The 22,244-nt window shown below is 35.5% G+C and overlaps 1 protein-coding gene across 1 annotated transcript in view; it reads right to left on the bottom strand.

Annotated features, from left to right (window-relative positions):
* LOC118843765 (WD repeat containing planar cell polarity effector) overlaps nt 1-22,244 on the bottom strand; it is a 397,160-nt gene that overhangs the window by 118,565 nt on the left and 256,351 nt on the right. The window contains exon 14 of the mRNA XM_036751528.1: nt 22,060-22,123. Coding sequence (XP_036607423.1) covers nt 22,060-22,123 — 64 coding nt within the window. The remainder of the gene's footprint in view (nt 1-22,059; nt 22,124-22,244) is intronic.

Here is a 22,244-nt window from a genome sequence, read left to right as displayed (position 1 = left end):
TGTTACATAATCTCAACTGAGTCCTCACTGAAGCAAGACAATACTTTTACACTAAAGTATTCTCTATCTCACTCATTACAGCAGCTTTCCCAAACTTATTCATTCTTGTTCAAACCTCCCATGGGTTCCCCTCCTTTCTGACTCTTTCAATTGAGAATTTTGCCTCATATTTCGCTGAAAAAATGAGGTCATTCTCTGAGAGCTCCCTCTTATCCTCTCCTACTTATCTCTTACTTATCACCAATCACTTAGATGGCTTCCTTCATGATCTCATCCTTCACCATTGTCTCACATGAAGAGGTGGTCCTTCTTGCCAAGGCAAAACCTCTCTATCCACTTGTGATCCCATTTTATTCTAGCTCTTAGCACAGTGCCTGGCATACATTAGGTGCTTAATAAATGTAGAATAATTATTGATGGATTGTTTTCTAACAGAAAGCTCCCTCTGTCATCCCCACTCTCTCACTAATCTTCAATCTCTATCTACTAGATGTTTCCAAGCTGCTTACAAACATGATTAAATCTCTTCCATCCCTTTAAAACCTTCACTTGATCCATCTACCTCTACTAGCAATTGTCCTCTCTCTCTGCTCCCTTTCATGACTAAGTTCTTTGAGAAAGCACTTCACAATTGGGACTCCAAAGAGGAGCAAAAAGGAATTATCCTTCTCCTGGGTGCTTGCAAAATTTGTTTAATCTAATTGAAATTGTTAAATTTGATCACTAAATGCCATGTATTCTGAACTTTTTTCCCTCTGTGAATGTGATCAATTAAAGGTTTATGGTCTATTCAGAAGTTCTTCAGTTTTCTTGTATTATTTTCTGTATTATGGTAGTTAGGTTTTTTAATTTGTTACATACTTCTGATACCATGATCTTTAAAAGGTATCTGTGCATCTTGTCTTCAAGGTCTGGTTTTCAATTTGTATGTTCTTTTAATGTCATTGCCTTTTGCTTTATTCTGCCAAATTTTCTTCCATTTCTGTATTTCTATGTTCTTTTATTCTCTTCTTCAGAGCTACTTTTTTGGAAAGCTTCTTGTTCATATATTCAGACTTTCCTACTCTGCTATCTGTGTTTTTTAAATTCTGCATCAAGAGCTTTAGTTTCTCTTCTCAATTTATTCCTAATTTATTTTGTTAAGAGCTTTATTTCTCTTTTGAACCACTATAGAATTTCTTGATGTTGGTCCATGATCTCTGGGAAATCAACAGGATTCTCACTTTCATTAGATAATATTGGTCCATTTTCCTCCATATTACAATATTTGTTCCAAGTTCATTGGTTTCTCTTTCAGGTTTTACTCGTTCTTCCTTCTGTTTCTATAATATTTCCTATTGGTTTATCTGCTTGTGAGCTAGGTTTTTATTTAAGCTTTGTCTCTTGATTTTTAGGTCTTTCAGCTCTTTTCTTGCATCCCTTTAGGAATCCACCTCATTCTGGTTCCTCCCCTTTCCACAGCTGCACAGATCTCTAACACTGTGCTTTTGGCAAGTCTCAGCCTCCTCACATAACAGGATATGAGGGTCTGCTAGGCCTGGGTCCTTCTGCTGAATAACCTCTAAATAGATTCAATAAGCATTTATTAAGCCAACAAGCATGTACTAAGCACTTATTAGGTGCCAGGCATTGTGCTGTGTGTTAGGAATACAAAAATAAGCAAACACATTCATTTTCCATCTGCAGCTATGCTAGGTTTCATCTCCACAGAACAAGAAGCCTCTTTTAGGATAAGTGAATCACTTCTAATCCCATTACCAATCTGCTAACTCAAGCCTTGGATACTCAATGTCTTCCTACCTCCCTCAGCCTGTGCTCCCCACTGATTGGAGGAGTCGAGTAATAAACTCCTGCTACAGCTTTCCTTTATAAAGGGCAGAAATTAAAATTTTAGCTCACTCCATTTTCCATCTGCAGCTCTGCTTGGTCTCAACTCCATGGAACAAGATGCTACCATACCAGGTACCCCCTAGTGTCCTCTTTTCCAGCTTCACTTTGTATGTAGTCCCCCCCACCCCAATTAGACTATAAGCTCCTTGATGGAGCTTCCCCTTGAGGGAAGAGACTGTTTTTCTTTTTCTTATTTGTATTCATGGTGCTTAGCATGGTTCCTGGCACATAGTAGGCACTTAAAAATGTTTATTGAACTGAACTGTGTCGAAAAATAAAGATAGACTGTGTCTTCAAAGAGCTTATATTCTAATAGGGGGAATACAATAAACAAAAGGGAGCTCAAAAGCAGAAGGAAGGGGAAAAGGTACTCATGGCGATATGGTGGAGAAATCTGGAGAGTTAAGAGTGGAGCTGGGAGAGAAGTGAATAAGTAAGCATGGCTGACCTGGACACTTTCTTAAAGCAGAGGTGCTGGAAGGAATTCACCAATGGAAGAAGGAGCTCAAAGAAGGCCAGAGGGGTGGAGACATCTTCCTGGATGAGAAAACTTCTGGAGAATGGTGGAGAGGACTGAGCCCAGAAGTCTCCAATTCTCTTTCCTTAGGACATGGGGCTCATTCTTAAATTTCCCTCCCTGCCTAGGTCTTCAGTCCTATTCCTCTTCTTCAAGTTTCTCTTTTCTTCTTGCAGCTGGGCAGAATCATTGTCTGCCTCTCCTTGGGGAGACTAGGAGTTGGTTTTTTTTTAACAGAATTACTCATATGAGTTCCCTAGAGTTGGATACTGTCACAAGCTTATAAGTCAGGTTATATTTGTTGAGGAAGTTACAGAGAGTTTTTGGAGTGGGAGGAGTGAATCAGATTGGGAATTAAAATTATAAACATTCTCTGGTGTTAATTAATGAGGTTTTTACCTTGTACATATAGTCTATCTTTTTATTTTGTGAACTAAGCTATAATTCACTTGTATCTGATGCAAAATCTCTTTCTTTTCAAGTTTTGGGAGTAGGGAAGTTTTCAGGAAACAACTATTTGACCATCTTGCTGGTCATATGATTCCTATATCCACATCTGAGAGGTCTTTCAGGACCTAATTCTTCTGGGCCACATGACTTTCATCAAGGGTGCTACAGTCTCTCATCCTCACTTCACTTACTTTGGGTAACAACTACCTATTAACCATTTTTTGTTCTGTCTTTTTCAGTTCAAAGGTCATTCTACTCAGCAAAGATAGAAGAATCAAAGGAAGAACTGTGCAGCCTAGTCTTCTCTCTCTTGTCAGTTATAACCATCCCATCTATTAAAGGAAATCATCTTTTTCTTTACTTAATTTTCCTTTAAATAAGACAAAACAAGAACTCCAAATCCTTTTTGTTCATTACCATCCTTACGGTACCAAGCCATATTTTTGTATTTATGTTCTATTAGTTATCCTGGCTACTATCTTCTCTACATGTCACTTTAAATTGTGGTAGAGTTGGTAAGTTCCTTGCAGACCCACACTGTTCTTTTGAGAAACTCTTCCCTGTCTCTCTAATTCTTCTTATCAATAATATTTCTCTTTATTGTTTCTAAATTCAGTTTTTGAGAATTTCTCAATCTCTCCTTAGTTGACTTCTACAGTAGAATTTTGGTCCATGGTATCCTACCTTTTTGGAGAGTTAGGTGGTAGCAAGGATAGAGCACAGGGCTTAGAGTCAGGAAGACTCATCTTCCTGAGTTCACATCTAGCCTCAGATACTTGCTAGCTGTGTGACCCTGAAGACACTTAACCTAGTTTGCCTCAGTTCCTCATCAGTAAAATGAGCTGGAGAAGGAATGACAAATCATTCCAGTATCTTTGCCAAGAAAAACCCAAATGGGGTCACAGAGAGTCAGATATGACTGAAAAACAACTAAACAATAATATTCCTACCTATTTGTCTTGTAGGACCTCCACTGGCTTTTCAGTTTACCTATAATTTGGCTTCCTGTTAGAAATCTTTTCATTCACATTGTTGTAGTTCTTCTGTTATTCTATTTCTTTTCATTCATTTCAGTTCTTTTCATTCTATTTATTTCAGTCTTCATCAGTTCATAAAAATCTTCCCATGTTTCCCTCAATTTCTTATATTTGTTATTCTTACTGTATAATAATATGTTATTGCATTCATAGACCATAATTTTTTTAGTCATTTCCCTTTTTAAATTTTTTTTGCCACCATAATGTATGCTGTTATGAATGTTTTGGTGTATATTAGACTTTTTGTTTCCATCTTTGGCGATCACAGGGTCAAGGCAAATATATATCATTAACTGTTTCTTTCAAAATAACTTTCAAAACTATACTTTTATAAGTTAAAAAAATAAGGTCTTTTCACAAATATTTGATAAATATGACAAATTAGAAGGTTCATTTAAAATACTGACTTACTACAGAATTGATGAACAAATAACCTGCAATGTATATACCCTTATCAAAGGGTTACATTAATTTAGACTGTATATTATGTTTGGCATAAAACATCATAGGATTCGCTATGCTAGGTCAGTAAAATGAAAGTCAGTTTTTTTTAAAAAAGGTTTGAAATGTAAATAAGCTGAATTAAAGTTTTACATTACCAGTGTTCACCTCACCTGGAATTTTAGATATTTTCTCTATATTTATATACCCTCAATTAAATGTCAAATAGTACAAGTAATTTATTTACTTTGGCACATAAGCACTCTTTATTCCTGTCCTCCTCCATGAAAAGAATATCATGATGCTTAATGCAAAGAATATAATACGATGCAATTATTAGAAATTTAAATTAAGTTGGTCATGTTTAGATTTTTGTTCACTTAGATTTTAGTGCATATTAATTGCATAGACCCACATTGTCATATAGAACTAAATGGTTTTATCACAGGACACAGATATGATACAGTAGGAAACATAGATTCTATCGATTGTACTAAGAATAAATGCAACTGGAATTGGTTAGAAATTAGAAAGATATAAATTATACATCAGATCTGTTGTATTAGTCAAGATGAGTGTACTTCATTCTGTTTAGAGGAGGTCAAGTGTAGAAGATAAGCCACTAACTACATATGATAACCCATATTTGGGAGGATTTAAGAATTGGAGAGTTATTGTATAAGGAAACACATTTTTCTATATGTTCAGAATTAAGACATAAAGAATATTGAAATCATATTACAAAGATCTGGGGTGAAAGGTTAGTCTATTTCCTTAAGATGAATGATACAAAACTCTTTTTAATAATAAAAAAAGAGCTAGGGAAACCGTTCTGCACTTTCTTGCTCAGCAATCAAGTACCTAGGAGCGGCAGATGTAAGGCACCCTACTCAAATCATGCCAGGGGGAGGCACAGATGGCTTAACAACAGCAGCAGTGGGCCTTTCTACAGCACTATCAGAAAGCACAGATGGCCTTCCAATAGGCATTATGCCAGCGGTTAAGTAACCTGAGGCTGCCAGAAGGAGAGTTGTCCAAGAGGCAGACCCACCCTCCTGCCATCCAACACAAGTCCAGAGGGGGTGATCCATTCAGTGCACCAAGGAGATGGCATTCTCGGGGACTAGAGTTTGGTGCCACATTTCACATTTTATTCAAATGGGGTGAGGAGGGATATTACCTGTACTTTCAAAAGCATTAAATCCTGATTGGAAACAGTTGGAATTAGCAAATTGTTAGAATTAATTTTTCAAAAAGTCTCAAATCAAAGCTAGCCTTAGACAAAATGGCACATTGCCTTGAGGTTTCACCTATCACTGCACAACTGCTTCTCTCCCTGGAGAATAGAGCACCTTGAGACATCGAATAAGCTTTTACATCCTTATACTGAGCTACATGAATTACAACTTGATGCTAATCTCATTTAGAGGTTGTGTGGATTGTATTCCAAATCTACTGATGTCCTTCAGTAACATAGGTAATAGAGATAAGACCTACAAATGTGGAGAAGAGGAAGCTAAAAATGAGTAGTTTCAGATGGATTTTGAATGCAAATGAAGACTTACAAATATTTACCATCTGTAATTATGATATTTATATGAATGTGAATAAAGAAAAATTGACTTCTGCTGTGTTCACTCTTGATGCTTTATAAGGCAGGAGTATCCTAAATCATAAAAGAAATGCAAAGGTGAAAAATTATGAGTTATGAAAATGTCCAAAGTTCTATAACTCAGAAAGGATAGTTTTCTTTAACTGTAGGGCAAAAAATTTCTTAAGGTTCATATACAGATTGTCTTGTGTTGTCATCATTACCTCTTTCATCTCCATCAGGGTGGAGGGATCTCAAAGTTGTATTGGTAATAGAAAAAAATACTTCAGGGGTTTCCAAACCTCAGAGAAAATATCAGAAGCCCAGGGGAATTGGACCTGTATCATTCAAAGGAAGCATTCATGGATATAGAGGATACTTACTTTCACAGTTAAGTCTAAAAGTATGTGAATGTAGATTTATTATGCCACTTTTGTGCAAAGTTGGATATAATATTATATACTAGCACAGTCATATGCAGAATTTGGCTAAGAGATTTTCTGAATCTGAATAATATTAAAAATAGAATATTCCTCTAAGCTCCTTTAAAGAGAGCAAGCTATATATTGCCAAATTTTGGGAAGGCCCCATATTTCCTTGTTAATATAATGACCATGACAGGTTTTGAAGGGTTTTTTTGTTTTTGTTTGTTTTTGGGTTTTTTTTGCTGATTACACTAATTATCTGAGGAGTTTTGCAGGAATCATTATAATCTCTCTTTCATTACTTATATGAAAATATGTCTAAGATTAAAAATTGTTCAGTCTGGAAAATGGAAAATTTATTTTGTGCATCTTGAAAAATATTAAGGTTAAGGAGAAAAAAGAACTTTTTTCTTTCCTATTTCCATTAGGAAGCTTTTAATATCTTGGTGGAGAGAGCTACCAGTATGCTGAGGGTTACCAGCCACAATTACACAAACTTGATTGCATGTTAGTTTGAGGGTAGCCCACATCAGACAGTATTCTTTTAAGAAATGAGAACCTTTTTGAGTCAAGATGGTAAAATAAGAGGTTCCAAGGGAACCAAAGTTCATATATCTCTTAAAAAAGACAACAAAAACAACTTAAATAGAAAATAAGCAATTTAAAGCAAAAGGCTATTACAAATAAAAAAGATTACAATTAAATTAAAAAATAAACAGGTTGCCTGTAAAGACTAGAGTACCAAAAGTGATGTTGAAGGAAAACTACATAATGCAAAGTATCCCAAGAGATATCCTCAAATGGATAAAGTATGCATTTAATGAAATTAAACAGTAATTTATGTGGGCAAGAAAATCACAGGCCCAACAAAAGAAGAATTTGAAGAAAATAAAAATCCTGGGAGAAACATAAGTTAGAATTCAAAGATGTTTTGAAAAGATCAAAAGTGAATAGTGAAGTAAATGAATGATCAGCACATACTTGAATACAATCACTAAAACTAATAAACAACAGATACAATGTGGAAAAGATAAATACAGTTAAGATATCAACTAGTTGAAATACAATCTCGGAAATTTATTGAAATTTTCAAAGAAATAGAAAATATGCAAAATCAAGTATGCAAGTATATGAGAAAAATTATAAAAAATAAAAGAATGATGTGGTATTCTAGGAAATCATCACAGAAAATATATAAGTATTAACAAAAGAGAAAAAAGGAAAAATATAAACAGAAAGAATCCACAAAACCTCGACTAGGAAGAATATAGGATTCAACATTCTTAGATACAGTACAAATTCCAATGTTAAAAAAAATGAAATAAAACATTCCAAAAGTGCTGGAAAAAAGAAAACCAAAAAAATAGAAGCTATTTACTAAAAAACATTAATCAAGAACACAGTAGACTTCTCAAGGAAGACAAGGGATAGATAACTAAGGAAACTGGAATATAAAATATGCAAAATTAGGAAGTATTGGCCTTAAACCCAGAATTATCTAAACTAAATATTCTGGCATATTGTGGCAAGATGGCAGAGTGAAAAGTTGTATCTAAGTCTAGCTCCCCCTTCATCACTTCAGAAAAGCTAGAAATGTGCTAAAGAAAGAAAGAAAAAAATAATCAAGAAGAGAAAGTGAGAAAATCCTAACAAGGAAATCCCTGTTGAAAAAAATCAGCAGTTAGACTAAACAGCTGAGCAATCAAACAAAAAGCTCATAATATGCTATACTAATTACAATAGAATAAAAAATACCATGAGAAACATCCGGGAAAAGAAAATCATTCTGTACCAATAGTAACAATAATCCTGGAAATGAGACTGGATGGCCATAATAATCATAACTGTAGTTGAAAAACTTAATAAAAGAATTGAAGGAAGACACATGGAATAACATTACAGATTTTATATGTGTGATAGGAGAATCATTAGTTTAGAACAGAAACCAAAAAACTTTAACAAAGCAATGGCCACCATGGAAAAATGTAGACACTAGTACTGAAAACACAGCAAGAATTACTAAAACAAAGTAAAAATACAGCAAATTTGGGATAATATATGGGGCAGCTAGGTGGCACAGTAGATAGAGTGCTGGACCTGAAGTCAAGAAGACTCATTTTCCTGAGTTCAAATGCGGCCTCAGACACTTACTAGCTGTGCGACCCTGGGCAAGTCACTTAACACTGTTTGACTCAGTTTCCTCATCAATAAAATGAGCTGGAGAAGGAAATGGCAAACTGCTCCAGTATCTTTGCCAAAAAAACAAAAACAAACAACTCAAATGGGGTTATGAAAAGCCTGAAATGACTGAACAACAACAAAATGCCATCTTTAAAATTAAAAAAAAATTTGAAAGGCATGGTTCTACATGATAATCTAAAAATCAGTGTTGTTTTAGGAAAATGTGATAAAAATGTGAATATGAAATTTCACAAGTACATAGAGGAAGAATTACTCAATGTTTGGAACCAGAGGATGAAGTGTAGACTGATAGAATGCTTCATATACCACGAGAGAAGAATTACAGGGTTTATTGCATCCAGAAATATTACAGTCAAGCTTTGGAGCTACCAAGTCAAAGATAAAATACTGGTAATGGTTAGAAAGAGAAAGACCAGATAAAAAGAAACATCAGTTGGAATAACTTACCATCAACGAGAAAGGACAGGAAAAACTGGAATATGTTATATTGAAAAGTAAAGGAAAATAGCTTGGACTCAAAGATAACTTTATTCTGCAAAGTAGAGCATAATCTTGAAGAGGAAAACATAAACTTGTTAATAGAATCATTTCATTCTTTTTAAAAATTAATTAATTTATTTTAACCCAGCTACATATAAAAACAATTTTTAATATTTGTTTATAAAACTGAGTTACAAATTCTCTCCCTTGCTTTCTCCATACACCACCTCCCCGCATTGAGAAGGCAAGCAGTTTGATATATGTTATACACAGAATCATTTATTTCTAAAAAAAATTACTTTTTTTTTTAAAAAAAGCAAAGTTGGTTAGAGTCTTTGGATGAAAACAAGACACATAAAAGAAATTTAAGAAAGGTAAAAGAGTTTGGGCTAGGTGATGATCTAGTGCTTACATATTAAAAAGGGGAACAATATTATCATCTCTTGGGAGTCATATCATGTCTAAGAGAAGACAAAAATGGATAAGCTCTGGGCTTAAAAAAAAGTTCCCAGGAGTAAAAAGGCAGGAACTTAGTATTTTTGAAATTAGGGCACCATAAGTAATGGTTATTCAAATATGGAGGTAGGAGTAGGGAAGGATAAAAGGGATCTCATCAGTCACACTTTTATCTGGGTCAGGAAAGGGAAGGTTTAAAATAATTATTCTAGTTGAAATGTAATAAAATAAACAAAGGATTGAGCTAGGATAGGAAGGGGAGACCCAGTGATTTGCATCTGGGCTGGAAGGAGAGAAGAGAAGGAGGAGATTGGGAGCAGGTTTTTCTAAGTAACATAACCTACAAATCCCTCATGTTGATTTGCTAAAAGAAAGGAGAGAAGGATAAAGGCAGGGAGGAAAAGCAAGAGGTAGAGATAGAGAGAGCCAGACACAGAGATAGACACAGAGAAAGGGAGGAAGGGAGTAGGAGAAATAAGGGATGTCGGAGAGAGAGACAGGCAATGGGAAAAAAGGTAGGAACAAAGGAAAGGAAAAAGAGAGGATGGGGAAGATTATAATAAAATTTGATAAAGGGAAAACAAACTCAACAAACATAAAGATGAATGTTAGTGGGATGAAATCATTCATGAAATGGAAAAGAGTTGAAGAATGGATTAGAAAGGAAAACAGTAATTTGTTGAATACAAGAAATACACTTGAAAAATAATTATACACAGTTAATGAAAGGTTGGAGCAGAATTTATCATGCCTCAGTGGAAGGCATATAAAAACAGAGATGCTTACAAAATTTTGCCAAGGACAAATATGGAAGAATGACTAACATACTAGATGAGAGTTTAAGATCCAAAATAATCTTGATAGGCTAAACCACAGATTTAAATATAATAAGATGAAATTTAATAGGGGTAAATATAAAGTCTTACATTTGGTTTTGAAAAGTTGACTTTACAAGTATAAGATAGATGAAGTATGGTTAGATGGCAATTTATCTGAAATGATTTTTGGGTTTAAGTAGATTGGAGGTTCAATATAAGTCAATGGTGTTCTGTGGTAGACAAAAAAAGTTAACATGATCTTGTTCTGCATTAAGGGACATAACTTCCAGGAATAAGGAGGTGATAGGTCCATTATATTTTGCTCTGGTAAGGCTACATCAGGATTCTTGTACTTAATTTTGAGCATAACAGTTCAAAAAATTAACACTAATTTTTTTTATTTTTAAATCACTTTCAATTTCAAATATGTCCCTTTCTTTACTTCCTTAGTAAGCCATTTTTTATTAAAAAAAATTAAAGAAATTAAAAATAGCAATTAAGTTAAACTAAATAACCTATCAACTAAGTCTAACACTATATGTATCTTATATCACAATAAATTCCAAATGGGTAAGCTACGTAAATATAAAGGTTACTGCATTAAAAATTAGAGAAAATGCTTTGTTACAATAATAAGAAAATTAATAAGTCAAAATAGTAAACTCTGAAATTTTACCTCATGCCATGCAAATTGGCAAAGATGACAAAAAATTTGCAGTAGTGTCAAACCTCTTCTCCTTGATAGTATCTTTTCTCTAAGAGAAGAAACCTATCCAGAGTGGTTTTGAGGACACCATTTTCTCCTGGTTCTTCTCTTACCCATTTGACCACTCCTCCTCAATATCCTTTGCTGGATCTTCATCAAGGTTATGCTCACTATCCATGGGAGTCCCACAGGACTCTGTCTTGGGGCCTGTTATCTTCTTCCTCTATGCTATTCACTTGGTGATCTCATCAGCTCCTGTGGATTCAATGATCATCTTTGTGTACCTATTTATCTAGCCCAAAACTCTAGGCTGACCTCCAGTCTCACATCTCTGTCTATCAGACATCTAGAACTAGACCTCCCACAGATATCTCAAACTTAATGTGTCCAAAACTGAGCTCATTCTTCCCCCCAGCCCCAAACTCTCCCTTCTTCCTAACTTTTCTATTTTTGTTGAGGGCACCATCATCCCCTTAGTAACCTAGGCTTGCAACCTAGGAATCATCCTCAACTCCTCACTCTCTCACACCTCCCATATCCAACCAGTTGTCAAGTCCTTTCTTTTATATCTTCATAATATCTCTCACATATACCTCCTTCTGTCAACCACTCTGGCAAGCCCTCATCAACTAATGCTTAGATTATGGCAATAACCTGATGATTGGTCTTCTTCCTACAAGTCTCTCCCCTTACAGTCCACTCAGCTATCAAAGTGATCTTCCTAAAGCATGCCTGACCATTCCATTCCCCTACTCAGTAAAATCCAATGGCTCCCTATTACCTGCACAATCACATATAAAATTCTCTGGAGTTCAAACCCGTTCATAATCTACCCCCCTCTTACCCATCCAGTCTTCTTACCCCTTGTAACTCCCCACATATTTTACGGACAATGGTCTTCTTGCTCTTCCTCTAACAGAATATTCCATCTCCCAACTTCAGGTATTTTCTCTGGCTGTTTCCCTTCCTGGAATGCCCTCCCTCTTCTGCTCTACTGCATGGCTTCCTTGGCTTCTTTAAGTCCCACCTTCTATAGGATCCCTTTCCCAATCACCCTTAATTCTAGCAACTTCCTTTTATTGATAATTTTTAGTTTACCTTGGCTATATCTTGTTTGTACATGCTTATTTGAATGTTGGTTCCCCATTAGACTGTGAGCTCCCTAAGATCAAGGGCTGTCTTTGTTTTTCTTTATATTCACAGTATAATCCTAGCATATAGCAGGTGCTTAATAAATGCTAGTTGATCAACTGAGAGACTGTGGTATGCATTGTTGGTAGAACTCTGGCATAGTTGATGATACAACTGTTCTGGATTTCAATTTTGAATCATGCAGCAAAAGTGTTTAAGCTGTTCCTTTGACCTAGTAATCTCATTATTTTAGATACACCCCCAAAGAAATCAATGACCAAAACAAGCATCCAATATAAACCACAATAGTCACAGGAATACTCTGAGGAAGCAAAGAACTAGAAAGAAGGTGAGTGCCTTTTGGTTTGGAATTAAATAAATAACAAGATATGACATGAGTGGCAAAACCAATAAACATAATAAAATCCAAAAGGCAGATAAATGAAACATACTTCCTCCTTCATGGGGAGGAGGGCTACTAGAACAGAATATTGTATGCATTGCCAGATGTGCTCAATGTATAGGATATTTTTCATTATTTTCTTTATTATATTGGATGGCTTAAGCTAGGAAATGTGGATCAAAATAATACTGATGTAAAGACACAAGACATCAATAGTGTATTTTAAAATTAAAAGCAAAGAAAGGTATCTTTCTGAGATGTATAGGTGAAGAATTCATAACTAGACATGGGAAAGAAGAGATCATAAAAAGCAAAATAGATAAACTTGATTATATAAAATTGAAAACCTTTTGCACAAATAAAATCAATGCAGCCATAATTAAAGGAAACTATATGGATTAGAAAACTCCTTACATTAAATATTCTGATATGTCTGAACTATCAAACATATGGATAACTGACACAAATATATGTTTGAGTCATTTCCTAATAGGCCATTGGTCAAAAGAAAAATACAGATTATTAATAACTACCTGAAATAATATTAAAATCATTAATAATCAGGAAAATGCACAATGGAAAAACTTTGAGGTATCAATAAACACCAAATAACTAGGAAGGTAACTAAAAGATGAGAAAAGTTGCTGAAGTCACTATGGGAATGCTGGTGTCCTAATTCATTATGGATGGTACTAAGAATTGGTTAAGCCATTCTTAAACCATTGCACAAGTTTTGTTGTTGTTGTTGTTAAGTCATTTTCAGTTGTGTCCAACTCTTAGTGACACTTTTGGGGTTTTCTTGGCAAAGATACTAGAGTGATTTGCCATTTTCTTCTCCAGCTCAATATACAGATGAGGAAACTGAGGCAAATAGGATTAAGTGACTTGCCCGGGGTCACAAAGCTAGTAAGTGTCTGAGGCCAGACTTGAACTCAGGAAGATGAGTCTTCCTGACTCTAGGTCATATGCCCTATCCTTTATACCACCTAGCTGTCCATGCAAGAAAATTACTAAACTGTTTATTCTATATTGTTAACAGCTAGAAAATCCCCCCAAACATTCAAAGCAAAGTTATTTGGGTTAATGAAAAGCTGGAAATAAAATATGTGCCTAACAATTCGGGAATGGTACATGAATGTACTATACAAAAAGAGATGAGTATGAAGAATTCAGAGAAACACGGGAAGATGTACTTGTATGAAGTAATTCAAAATAAAACATGCAGTGCTAAAAGTACAACACATACAACACAATAATATAACATACTAAAAATGTGGTATCCCCATTAAGCCATATTGCCAACTAGCACTCACACTTTTGGGTTTGGTCTCTAGAGGGTAGCTGCTATCTCTAGGTCTGTATTCCTAACACTATAATATATAAGCTTTGCATCAACAGTTAGTTCTTAGCAAAAATATATACTCAAGATGCCACAGAAAGAATATTAGTATAAGCCAATGAGGTAGCTGTGTTAGGAACAAGTATCAAGGTAACTCATATCTCCAGAACTGCAGTACCTGTACCTCTTCCTGTTCAATCCTTTCTGTGGCTCAGAGCCAATTTGCCAGGGTAGGCTTCCTTGAGGAGGCCACAGCAGGCTCTGGTCTCTTGGGAGTTGCTTGAGTGCCACAGAAAGAATATTAGTATAAACCAATGAGGTAGCTGTGTTAGGAACAAGTATCAAGTACGACTCCTATCTCCAGAACTGCAGTACCTGTACATCTTCCTGTTCAATCCTCTCTGTGGCTCAGTGCCAAGTGGCCAGGGTTAGCTTTCTTGAGGAGGCCACAGCAGGCTCTGGTCTCTTGGGAGTTGCTTGAGTGACTGTATCTCTACTTAATGTAACTTAAATCCTCTCTCAGTCACTTAATTCAGTGTCTTCTACTAGTTGAGTGGCTTCACTTTAAAGCATCATGGCTAATGAGGAAGGGAGAAAAACTTCTTCCTTCTACTCAACTGATTTTTTCTCAGAGCCTTGGATCCTCTTCCTTGATAGGGAACAACCTTCTAGGCAGGTGAATCTACTGCAAGACACCTTGCCTTGTCGAGGCAGCCGGGGGAGAGAAATTCCCTTCCTCCTCCCTGCAAGGGTCTTATTCTATGAATGCTATGAGTCCTGATTGCCCACCAAACTCAAACTGCTAAACTGCTTGCTTTTCAAAAATACAGGACCAATGGGCAAGATTGATTCTCTTAGCCAATCATTTTATGTTCTATGTGTCAGCTACTCACCACCAAGGTCCAAGGCCTTATGGTCCTCTAAAACTATGGTGGGGTTTTAGGAAAACTCCCAAACACCTCTACCCAAATGTCAGTGGCCAATGTTAGTGCCAAAATGTCAGGATTCCATTCTACTAGCAACAAGCCATTTTATTGTACTTTGTAATGAGTTTTGTTTGGATGACTGTTGGCAAGTTTCTGTTTTGTCAAAACAATATATCTCAAATTTTAAAAAGGAGTCAACCCTATGCTGTTTGGAGGCAAGACATGGAAATCTGAGATGCTCTTAGCCTTTGGAATATTTGCAAATAGACATGAACTTCAGTGAAATCTTGGTAAAACAGTCAAGCCTCCAAGTTAAAAAAATTACTCTAAACAATTCATACTTTTCAAATAAAGATAAAGCAGTTGCTAGCAATAAGAACCCTCAAAATAAAATACTGGTGATAACACTAAATTTGAGAAGCACATTTCTGAGAAACAAAGAAGGCAAATAAATGGTGTTGAGAACCCAGGGTGGTAAGAACAGGATTCAGTCAAGGTAATATCAAAGGGAAACTCTTATTCTGAGTGGGAAATCCAAATTAAGAAACCTACACAGTTATTGATATGAAGGAAAGTAAATTTCTATAGGAAGATTTCAAGTTACAGTTAAAAGCTGAAATAATAAGACTGCATATTCCCTTCCAATAGAATGACAACACTATTACAACCTAGAAGTCATAAAATTAATTGTAAATGGACAAAATTCTTTAATAAAAATGCTAGAAACTGGCAATAGGTATTCTCACTATGGAAAAGAAGAACATTTTTATTAATCAAATAAATGAATGAGATCATTACTATACTTCAATGGATTTGTGATACTATCAATATCCTTCCAGTGATGCAGATCTCTTCCATTCCCTGCCCCCCTCCAACCCTGCCACATTATGACTACCCATCCTGTGTGATATTCCAACCATGGCTTTCCATAAGTTCACCACAGGGGCATTCACTTAGTACCTTAGATCCCTTTCTAATATTCTCTTGACATTGGATGTCTATAAGTGGAGCATGTAGACTGTTCATTGATTGACCCTTCCACTCCCTATGTGACTGGCCCATCCTGGTCATATTTTTAATGACATCTTTTATACCACTTCTCACACATAATTCTTCACCTGTCATCCAGCCAGTCAACAAGTATTTATATAGTGCTTACTGTGTCCTAGGCATGTTGCAAAGCAATGAGGAAACAAAGAAGGGGGGGAGGGAGAGAACAGTCCCTGCCCACAAGGATCTTACATTCCAATGGGGGAGATAATGTGTAGATAACTATGTATATACAAGATATACACAGAGTAGGTGAAGGTAATTTGAGGGGGAACTCTACTACTAGAAGCTAGGGGGACGAGAAAAGTCCTCTTGTAGAAAGTGGGACTTCAAGCTTAGTCTTGAAGGAAACTGAGGAGACCAAGAGGTGGAGTTGAGGGGGCCAAGCATTTCAGGCATGCAGACCAGCCAGCACAATAGCACAGGTGCAGGAGATAAAGAGTTTTTTATATTTCAGGACATGCAAGTAGGTCAGTATGGCTGGCTCATAGAGTACACGGGGAAAGCAGGAAGAGGCCAGGTTATAAAAAGCTTCAAATCCCAAACAGGCATTTGAATTTGATCCTGGAGATGATAAGAAGCCACTGGATATCACCGAGCAAATGGGTGACAAGGGTAGACCTGTGCTTTAGGAAAATCACCTTGGCAGGTGAGTGGAGGAGAGATTAGAGTGGAGAGAGACAAGATAGGGACATCCAACAGAAGGCTGTTGCAACAGTCCTCGTGATAGGTCATGAAGGCCTGAACTCTAGTTGTAGCTGTCTAAGTGGATAAAAAGGAACATATATGAAAAATGCTGTGAAGGTAGGGATAACAAGATTTGACTACAGACTGGCTATGTGGTGTGGAGAGGTCAGAGTGCCGGACTAAATCTGAGGACTTGGACTTGAGTTTAGATCCTTACTTGCATGACTATGGACAAGTCTTTTAATTTCACTGGACCTCCATTTCCATCTCTATAAAAGGAGGTAGTTGATCATTACTATTTCTCTATATTACCAACAAAATTCAGCAAGAAGGGACAGAAAGAAAAATTCCACTTAAAATAATTACAGACAATATAAAACACTTGGAAGTCTACCTGCCAAGACACACCAGGGAACTATATGAACACAATTACAAAACACTTTTCACACAAACAAAGACAGAGCTAAGCAACTGGAGAAATATCAATTGCATAGACCAAGACACTGTAATAAAAATGGCAATACAATCCAAATTAATTTGCTTATTCAGCGCCATTCCAACCAACTAACAAAGAAATATTTTATACAGCTAGAAAAAAATAATAACAAAGTTCATCTGGAGGAACAAAAGGTCAAGAATATCAAGAGAATCAATGAAAAAAAGTGAAGGAAGGGGATTAGCAAGACCAGATCTCAAATTATATTGCAAAGTGGCGGTCATCAAAACAATCTGGTCCTGAATAAGAAATAGAGTGGTTGACCAATGGAATAGATTAGGTATACAATATACAGAAGTAAAGGACCACAGTAGCCTAGTGTTTGATAAAAACAAAGATCTAAGTTATTAGGGGAAGAATTCACTATTTGACCAAAACTTCTGGGAAAATTAGAAAACAGCCTGGCAGAAACTAGCCAGAGACCGACATCTTACACAATATAACAAGATAAGGTCAAAATGGATACATGATTTAGACATAAAGGGTGAGACCATAAGCAAGTTAGGGGAGCATGGGAAAATTTATCTGCCATATCTATATATAAGAATGATTTCATGACCAAACAAGATAAAGAGGTTCACGGGAAATAAAATGGATAATTTTGATTACATGAAATTTAAAAAGTTGTGCACAAAACCAAACCAAATGCAGCTAAAATTAGAAGGAAAGCAAGAAACTTGAGAAGAGATTTTTCTAGCAAGTTTCTCTGCTAAAGCCCTCATTTCTCAAATATATAGGGAACTGAGCCAAATTTATAAAAATAAGAGCTATCAATAGTCCTATAAAATGCTCTAAATCACTAATAGTTCAGGAAATATGAATTAAAACAACTCTGAATTGTCATCTCACACCTATCAGATTGACTAAGATAACCAAAAATGAAAATGACAAATGTGGGAGGGGATACGGAAAAAGAGGGACATCAATGCACTGTTAGTGAAGTTGTGAACTGATCCAACCATTCTGGAAAATAATTTGCTCAAAGGACTATAAAAATGTCATACCCTTTGACCCAGCAATACCACTACTAATTTTGTATCCCCAAAAGATCAAAGATAAAGGAAAAGGACCCATGTATACAAAAACATTTATGGTAGCTCTTTTTGGAAATACTTGCCTTCTCAAGGTGGGGCAGGGGGAAGGGGGAGGGAAAGTGGTAGAGGGAGAAAATTTGGAACTGAAATTTAAAAGTAAACAAAAAACAAAATAAAATGAGGCAGTTGGATTAGAGGGCCTTCAAGATCCCTCCCAGCTCAAAACCTGTAAGCTTATATCTCTTAGGTCCTTTTCAGCTTTATAAAAATGCTCTATAACATATTTTTATAGAGACTGTAGATTGGAATATGCATTCTGGAGAACAACATGGCTAAACAGAGCAAGTCATAAAAGTAGTTATACATTTTGATTGTGAGGTTCTATTGCTATTGTTTTATACTAAAAACACCATGGGGGAAGGGAAAAAGGAGCTACCTTACAAAAACAATGATAGCTGTGCCAAAACATTCATTTACTAGCTTTTACTAAAGTCATACCAAAAAAAGAAAATAAAATCAACTAATATGTAAAGCAATTGAAGAATGGCCCCATATATCAGGGTACAATGATGTAAACAATAGGTATAAATAAAAGACACACAGAATGACTCATATGAACAGATACAAAGCATGATCAGCAGATATGCATTGAGCTATATAAAGCTATGTCTAAATGAACTATATACATATATATAAAAATAAAGGTGATAAAATTTCAGACAGACTTGAAAAGAGAAACATAGTATAAGTATTTCTTGTTTGCTATCTCTTAATTTGTTTGGGCCAATTTATTAAATGCTCAGTTTTAATTCCTTATTTTGCATGTTTATTTGATGATTTGTCTGTCGATGGTTATTAAGTTTAAGACAAACAAAAAATAAAGAGCAAGGTCCTCACAACTTCATTGCTAAAAGATGGTGCTTATAGAAATGGGAAGTATAGATTTCCACTGGGAGCAAACAGTAATAACTTGATTTAATCTGTTTTTTTCCCCAGCACTATCCTATGGTCAGGGAAAATTCCAATTTTCTGGGATTAATATCAATCAGAAGAGCTGACTGTTTCACTTGACCTCTCCCATTCTCATCCTTCCCATCTTTACAACTCTCTCTAGCTCTCCCTCAATGATCTTACCACATTACTCCCCAAATTATTTACCCATAACATGTTATGTATATGTAAAGGTTTTATTTTTATCTTTCTCTCTCTGTCATTATGAGCTGTGGCATCAATACATTCTGGTAAAGAAATGAAATTGGTAAGCCATGACTATTTTCTACACAAGACTTGGAAATCTTTAATATATTTTATGTCTTTCAAGTTCTGCTCTCTATTAGTAACAAAGGAAGATATATTGAGACATTTGAAAAGTCTAGATACTACCATTATTAATAATGATATAAGTTTATATTCAGAGCCAACATTAGGCAAAATTGTGAAACAGTCAATTACTATCTTCATTACCTTCCCTATTGTTCTCTCTCTTATCCTCACATTCACCTCTACCCCACTCCCCAAGTAACAATTATCCCACATCCAGCAATCCAGTGACCTAAAACAACCATCCAGGGCTAATTGGTGTTATGTCTCAATTCTTTCCCTCACCGCCAACCCTTCAAAAAACTTGCCTATCCTGTACCTTATTATCATTAATAGGTACTAATGTGACCTTTTGGAGATAATACCTTTTAAATTTAGCTCTTTGAGATCTTAAAGGTGGCATATTCAAACTGTTAAGGGAGATATTTTGGGGTCAGGGAGGCTTTTGGTCATTCAAATCATACCTAATGGGCTACTTGGATTGCTAACCCTCTTTATACTGTACATGTTTAGATTTAGAAGAGGCGCCGATTCTCAGTGAGTACTCTACTGACATCTTACATTGTCACGTGTAAGTAAAATAATCACAGTAATTTAACCTTAATAAGAAATGACAAAATCTCAATGTAGAAGATTTCAACATGGAAAACAATTTATTAAATGCTCTATGTTAATGACTCAGCCTGTTTTTGGACACCTTCTATAAGGCAGCCTCTGAAATGAGTTATCAAAATTTCATACAATGAACTATGGGGGGACTTTCTGCTGTATGAGGGTAAAAATCTTGTTTACTTTTTAAAAAGAAAAAAAGAAACTGAAGGTATTTAATTACCTATTCAAGGTGACCCACATGTTTTAATGGGAGGAGTCCCCTGCAGAGAAGAGTCCAATCAGCCTTTGAGAAGACTGTTTTGTCTATAAAGGGACAAAGACACAAGAGAGAGTCTCTCCTCGTGCCTTGGACTGAGTTGCTTTTATTTTCATTTACTTTCAGCATATACAATAGACTAAAGAACAAAAGTTCTCCTAAAGTGGACACAACCTTATTATTAAAGCATCACAATTAATTTTAAAGCATTTTAGTTGTTATTACACTCAGATTGATATGTGCTAGGGAAAAGGAGACTTGAAATAACATTTCAAACTTATCTAAAAAAGAACACTACAATCTTTAATGGCTTCTCATTAATAATATTGTCACCACTGGATCCTAATAATAATGACTGAACATACCAATGGGGAAAAGTAGGCTCAGATAAAGCTTTGAGATAAAATAGATATAGTCTGAGAGAAGTTTGGAAATCAGCTTCGACATATTGTACTCTCCAGTAACCAGAGCAAACACCAGTAATTTTAAAAAATTCAACATCTAGAGGGAAAAAGCCATACTAATTGTGAGGTTGAGTAATTTTTAACCACTGGACATCAAACATCTAAATAAGTATCTTTAGCTTTATTTTGCTGTTATGGAGGTGGCTAGTGATAAGTTTATATTTAAAAATGGAAAAGATGAAAAAAATTTTCTTTGGAAAAGAGGAAAAAATAAAGAAGTTCAAGATTGTATACATTAAATTTGCTAAAATTTGGATATTTTTAATTATAGTTTTTAGGTACAGTATTTGAAAAGTTTATATGGATTTACTTGGACTTATATAACAGAAGCAGATGTTTAAAACTATAAAACAAACACCAGAAGGTAAAAAAAAAATTATGTAATCATGGAGGAATTTTTCATAACTAAAAAAAAGAACTGGAGAAAACAATTTAAATACTAAGATTGCACTGGCAGCAAGTGATAACGAGATAATTTGATAGTAACATTTAATGTCAAAGCTTAATTTAAATCATAGAATGTCTTCATTGTGCAAAAGAACCAAATAAAAGGGTTTACCATATCTTTTTTTTCTGGGTCTTTTTTTAAATGAGAATTTTCTTATTGTTTCTTTGAAAACAATGAAATGGGCTGCAGAGCAGCAACATGCTGTGAAATTAGGAAAGCAGTTGTCTTTGTCCCTCTGACCTCACTGTGACATTGTGGTGCAAGGCCTTATAAAACAAGAGCCCCATGTGGAGCCTGAACACAGAACCTTTAAAGAGCTGGTTAATTTTACTTCTGTAGCTAATTAAATGGGAGGTCCTGTAAGTGCAAGAAATCAAAAGTCCCTTGGGTGTACCTTGCAGCTTTGTGACTAAAAGTACTTCTGGAAGCTTTCATAATTTGTCACTTTTTACTGAAACCTTAGAAACAAACTAAAAGCATTCGAGATCCCCAGGACATAGTATGCCCTTGTATCTTGGCCTCTGCAGCTGTAAGTCTTAAGGGAATGGATTTAGAAACATTTAAGCTTATTAGATAGAAAGGTGTCACCTACCCACACCGAGGCACATGAGGATAAAAGTTCAAGGACTATAAATTAATTCCTAAAAAACATTAAACAGCCCTCTGGCCATGGTAAGAAAAATGTCAACAAGTCAAAAGATAACTAGATAGCTATTGACCAGTTTCATGATGGCAAAGGTACAAGCCAAGAAGAATAATGCTTTTCCCACCATGTGTCTAAGGCTGCAAATGACACTAATCCTTTTTAATGGCCACAAAAGCTGACAACTAACTCAGCCTGAGAGTTGAAGACACACAATCGTCTCTAGCAATGACTCACCATAAACAGGTCCCGAGCACCGATATCAACAGCTAGGAGAAAGGCCTTTTCAAATCTCTGGTACCTATAAGAAAAAGGAAACTGTTAGGTTAGGAGCTAAGACAGCATCACACAAGAAACGAAGCTACTCAGATTTGTTTTCTGAGTTAATATTCTATGGGGTTTTTGGTTCTTCTTCAACCATT

The sequence above is a fragment of the Trichosurus vulpecula genome, chromosome 3 (assembly GCF_011100635.1).
Source record: "Trichosurus vulpecula isolate mTriVul1 chromosome 3, mTriVul1.pri, whole genome shotgun sequence".
Classification (NCBI taxonomy): Eukaryota; Metazoa; Chordata; class Mammalia; order Diprotodontia; family Phalangeridae; genus Trichosurus; species Trichosurus vulpecula.
Note: the sequence above shows the minus strand (reverse complement) of the source record. Positions and strands in the feature narration are given on the sequence as shown.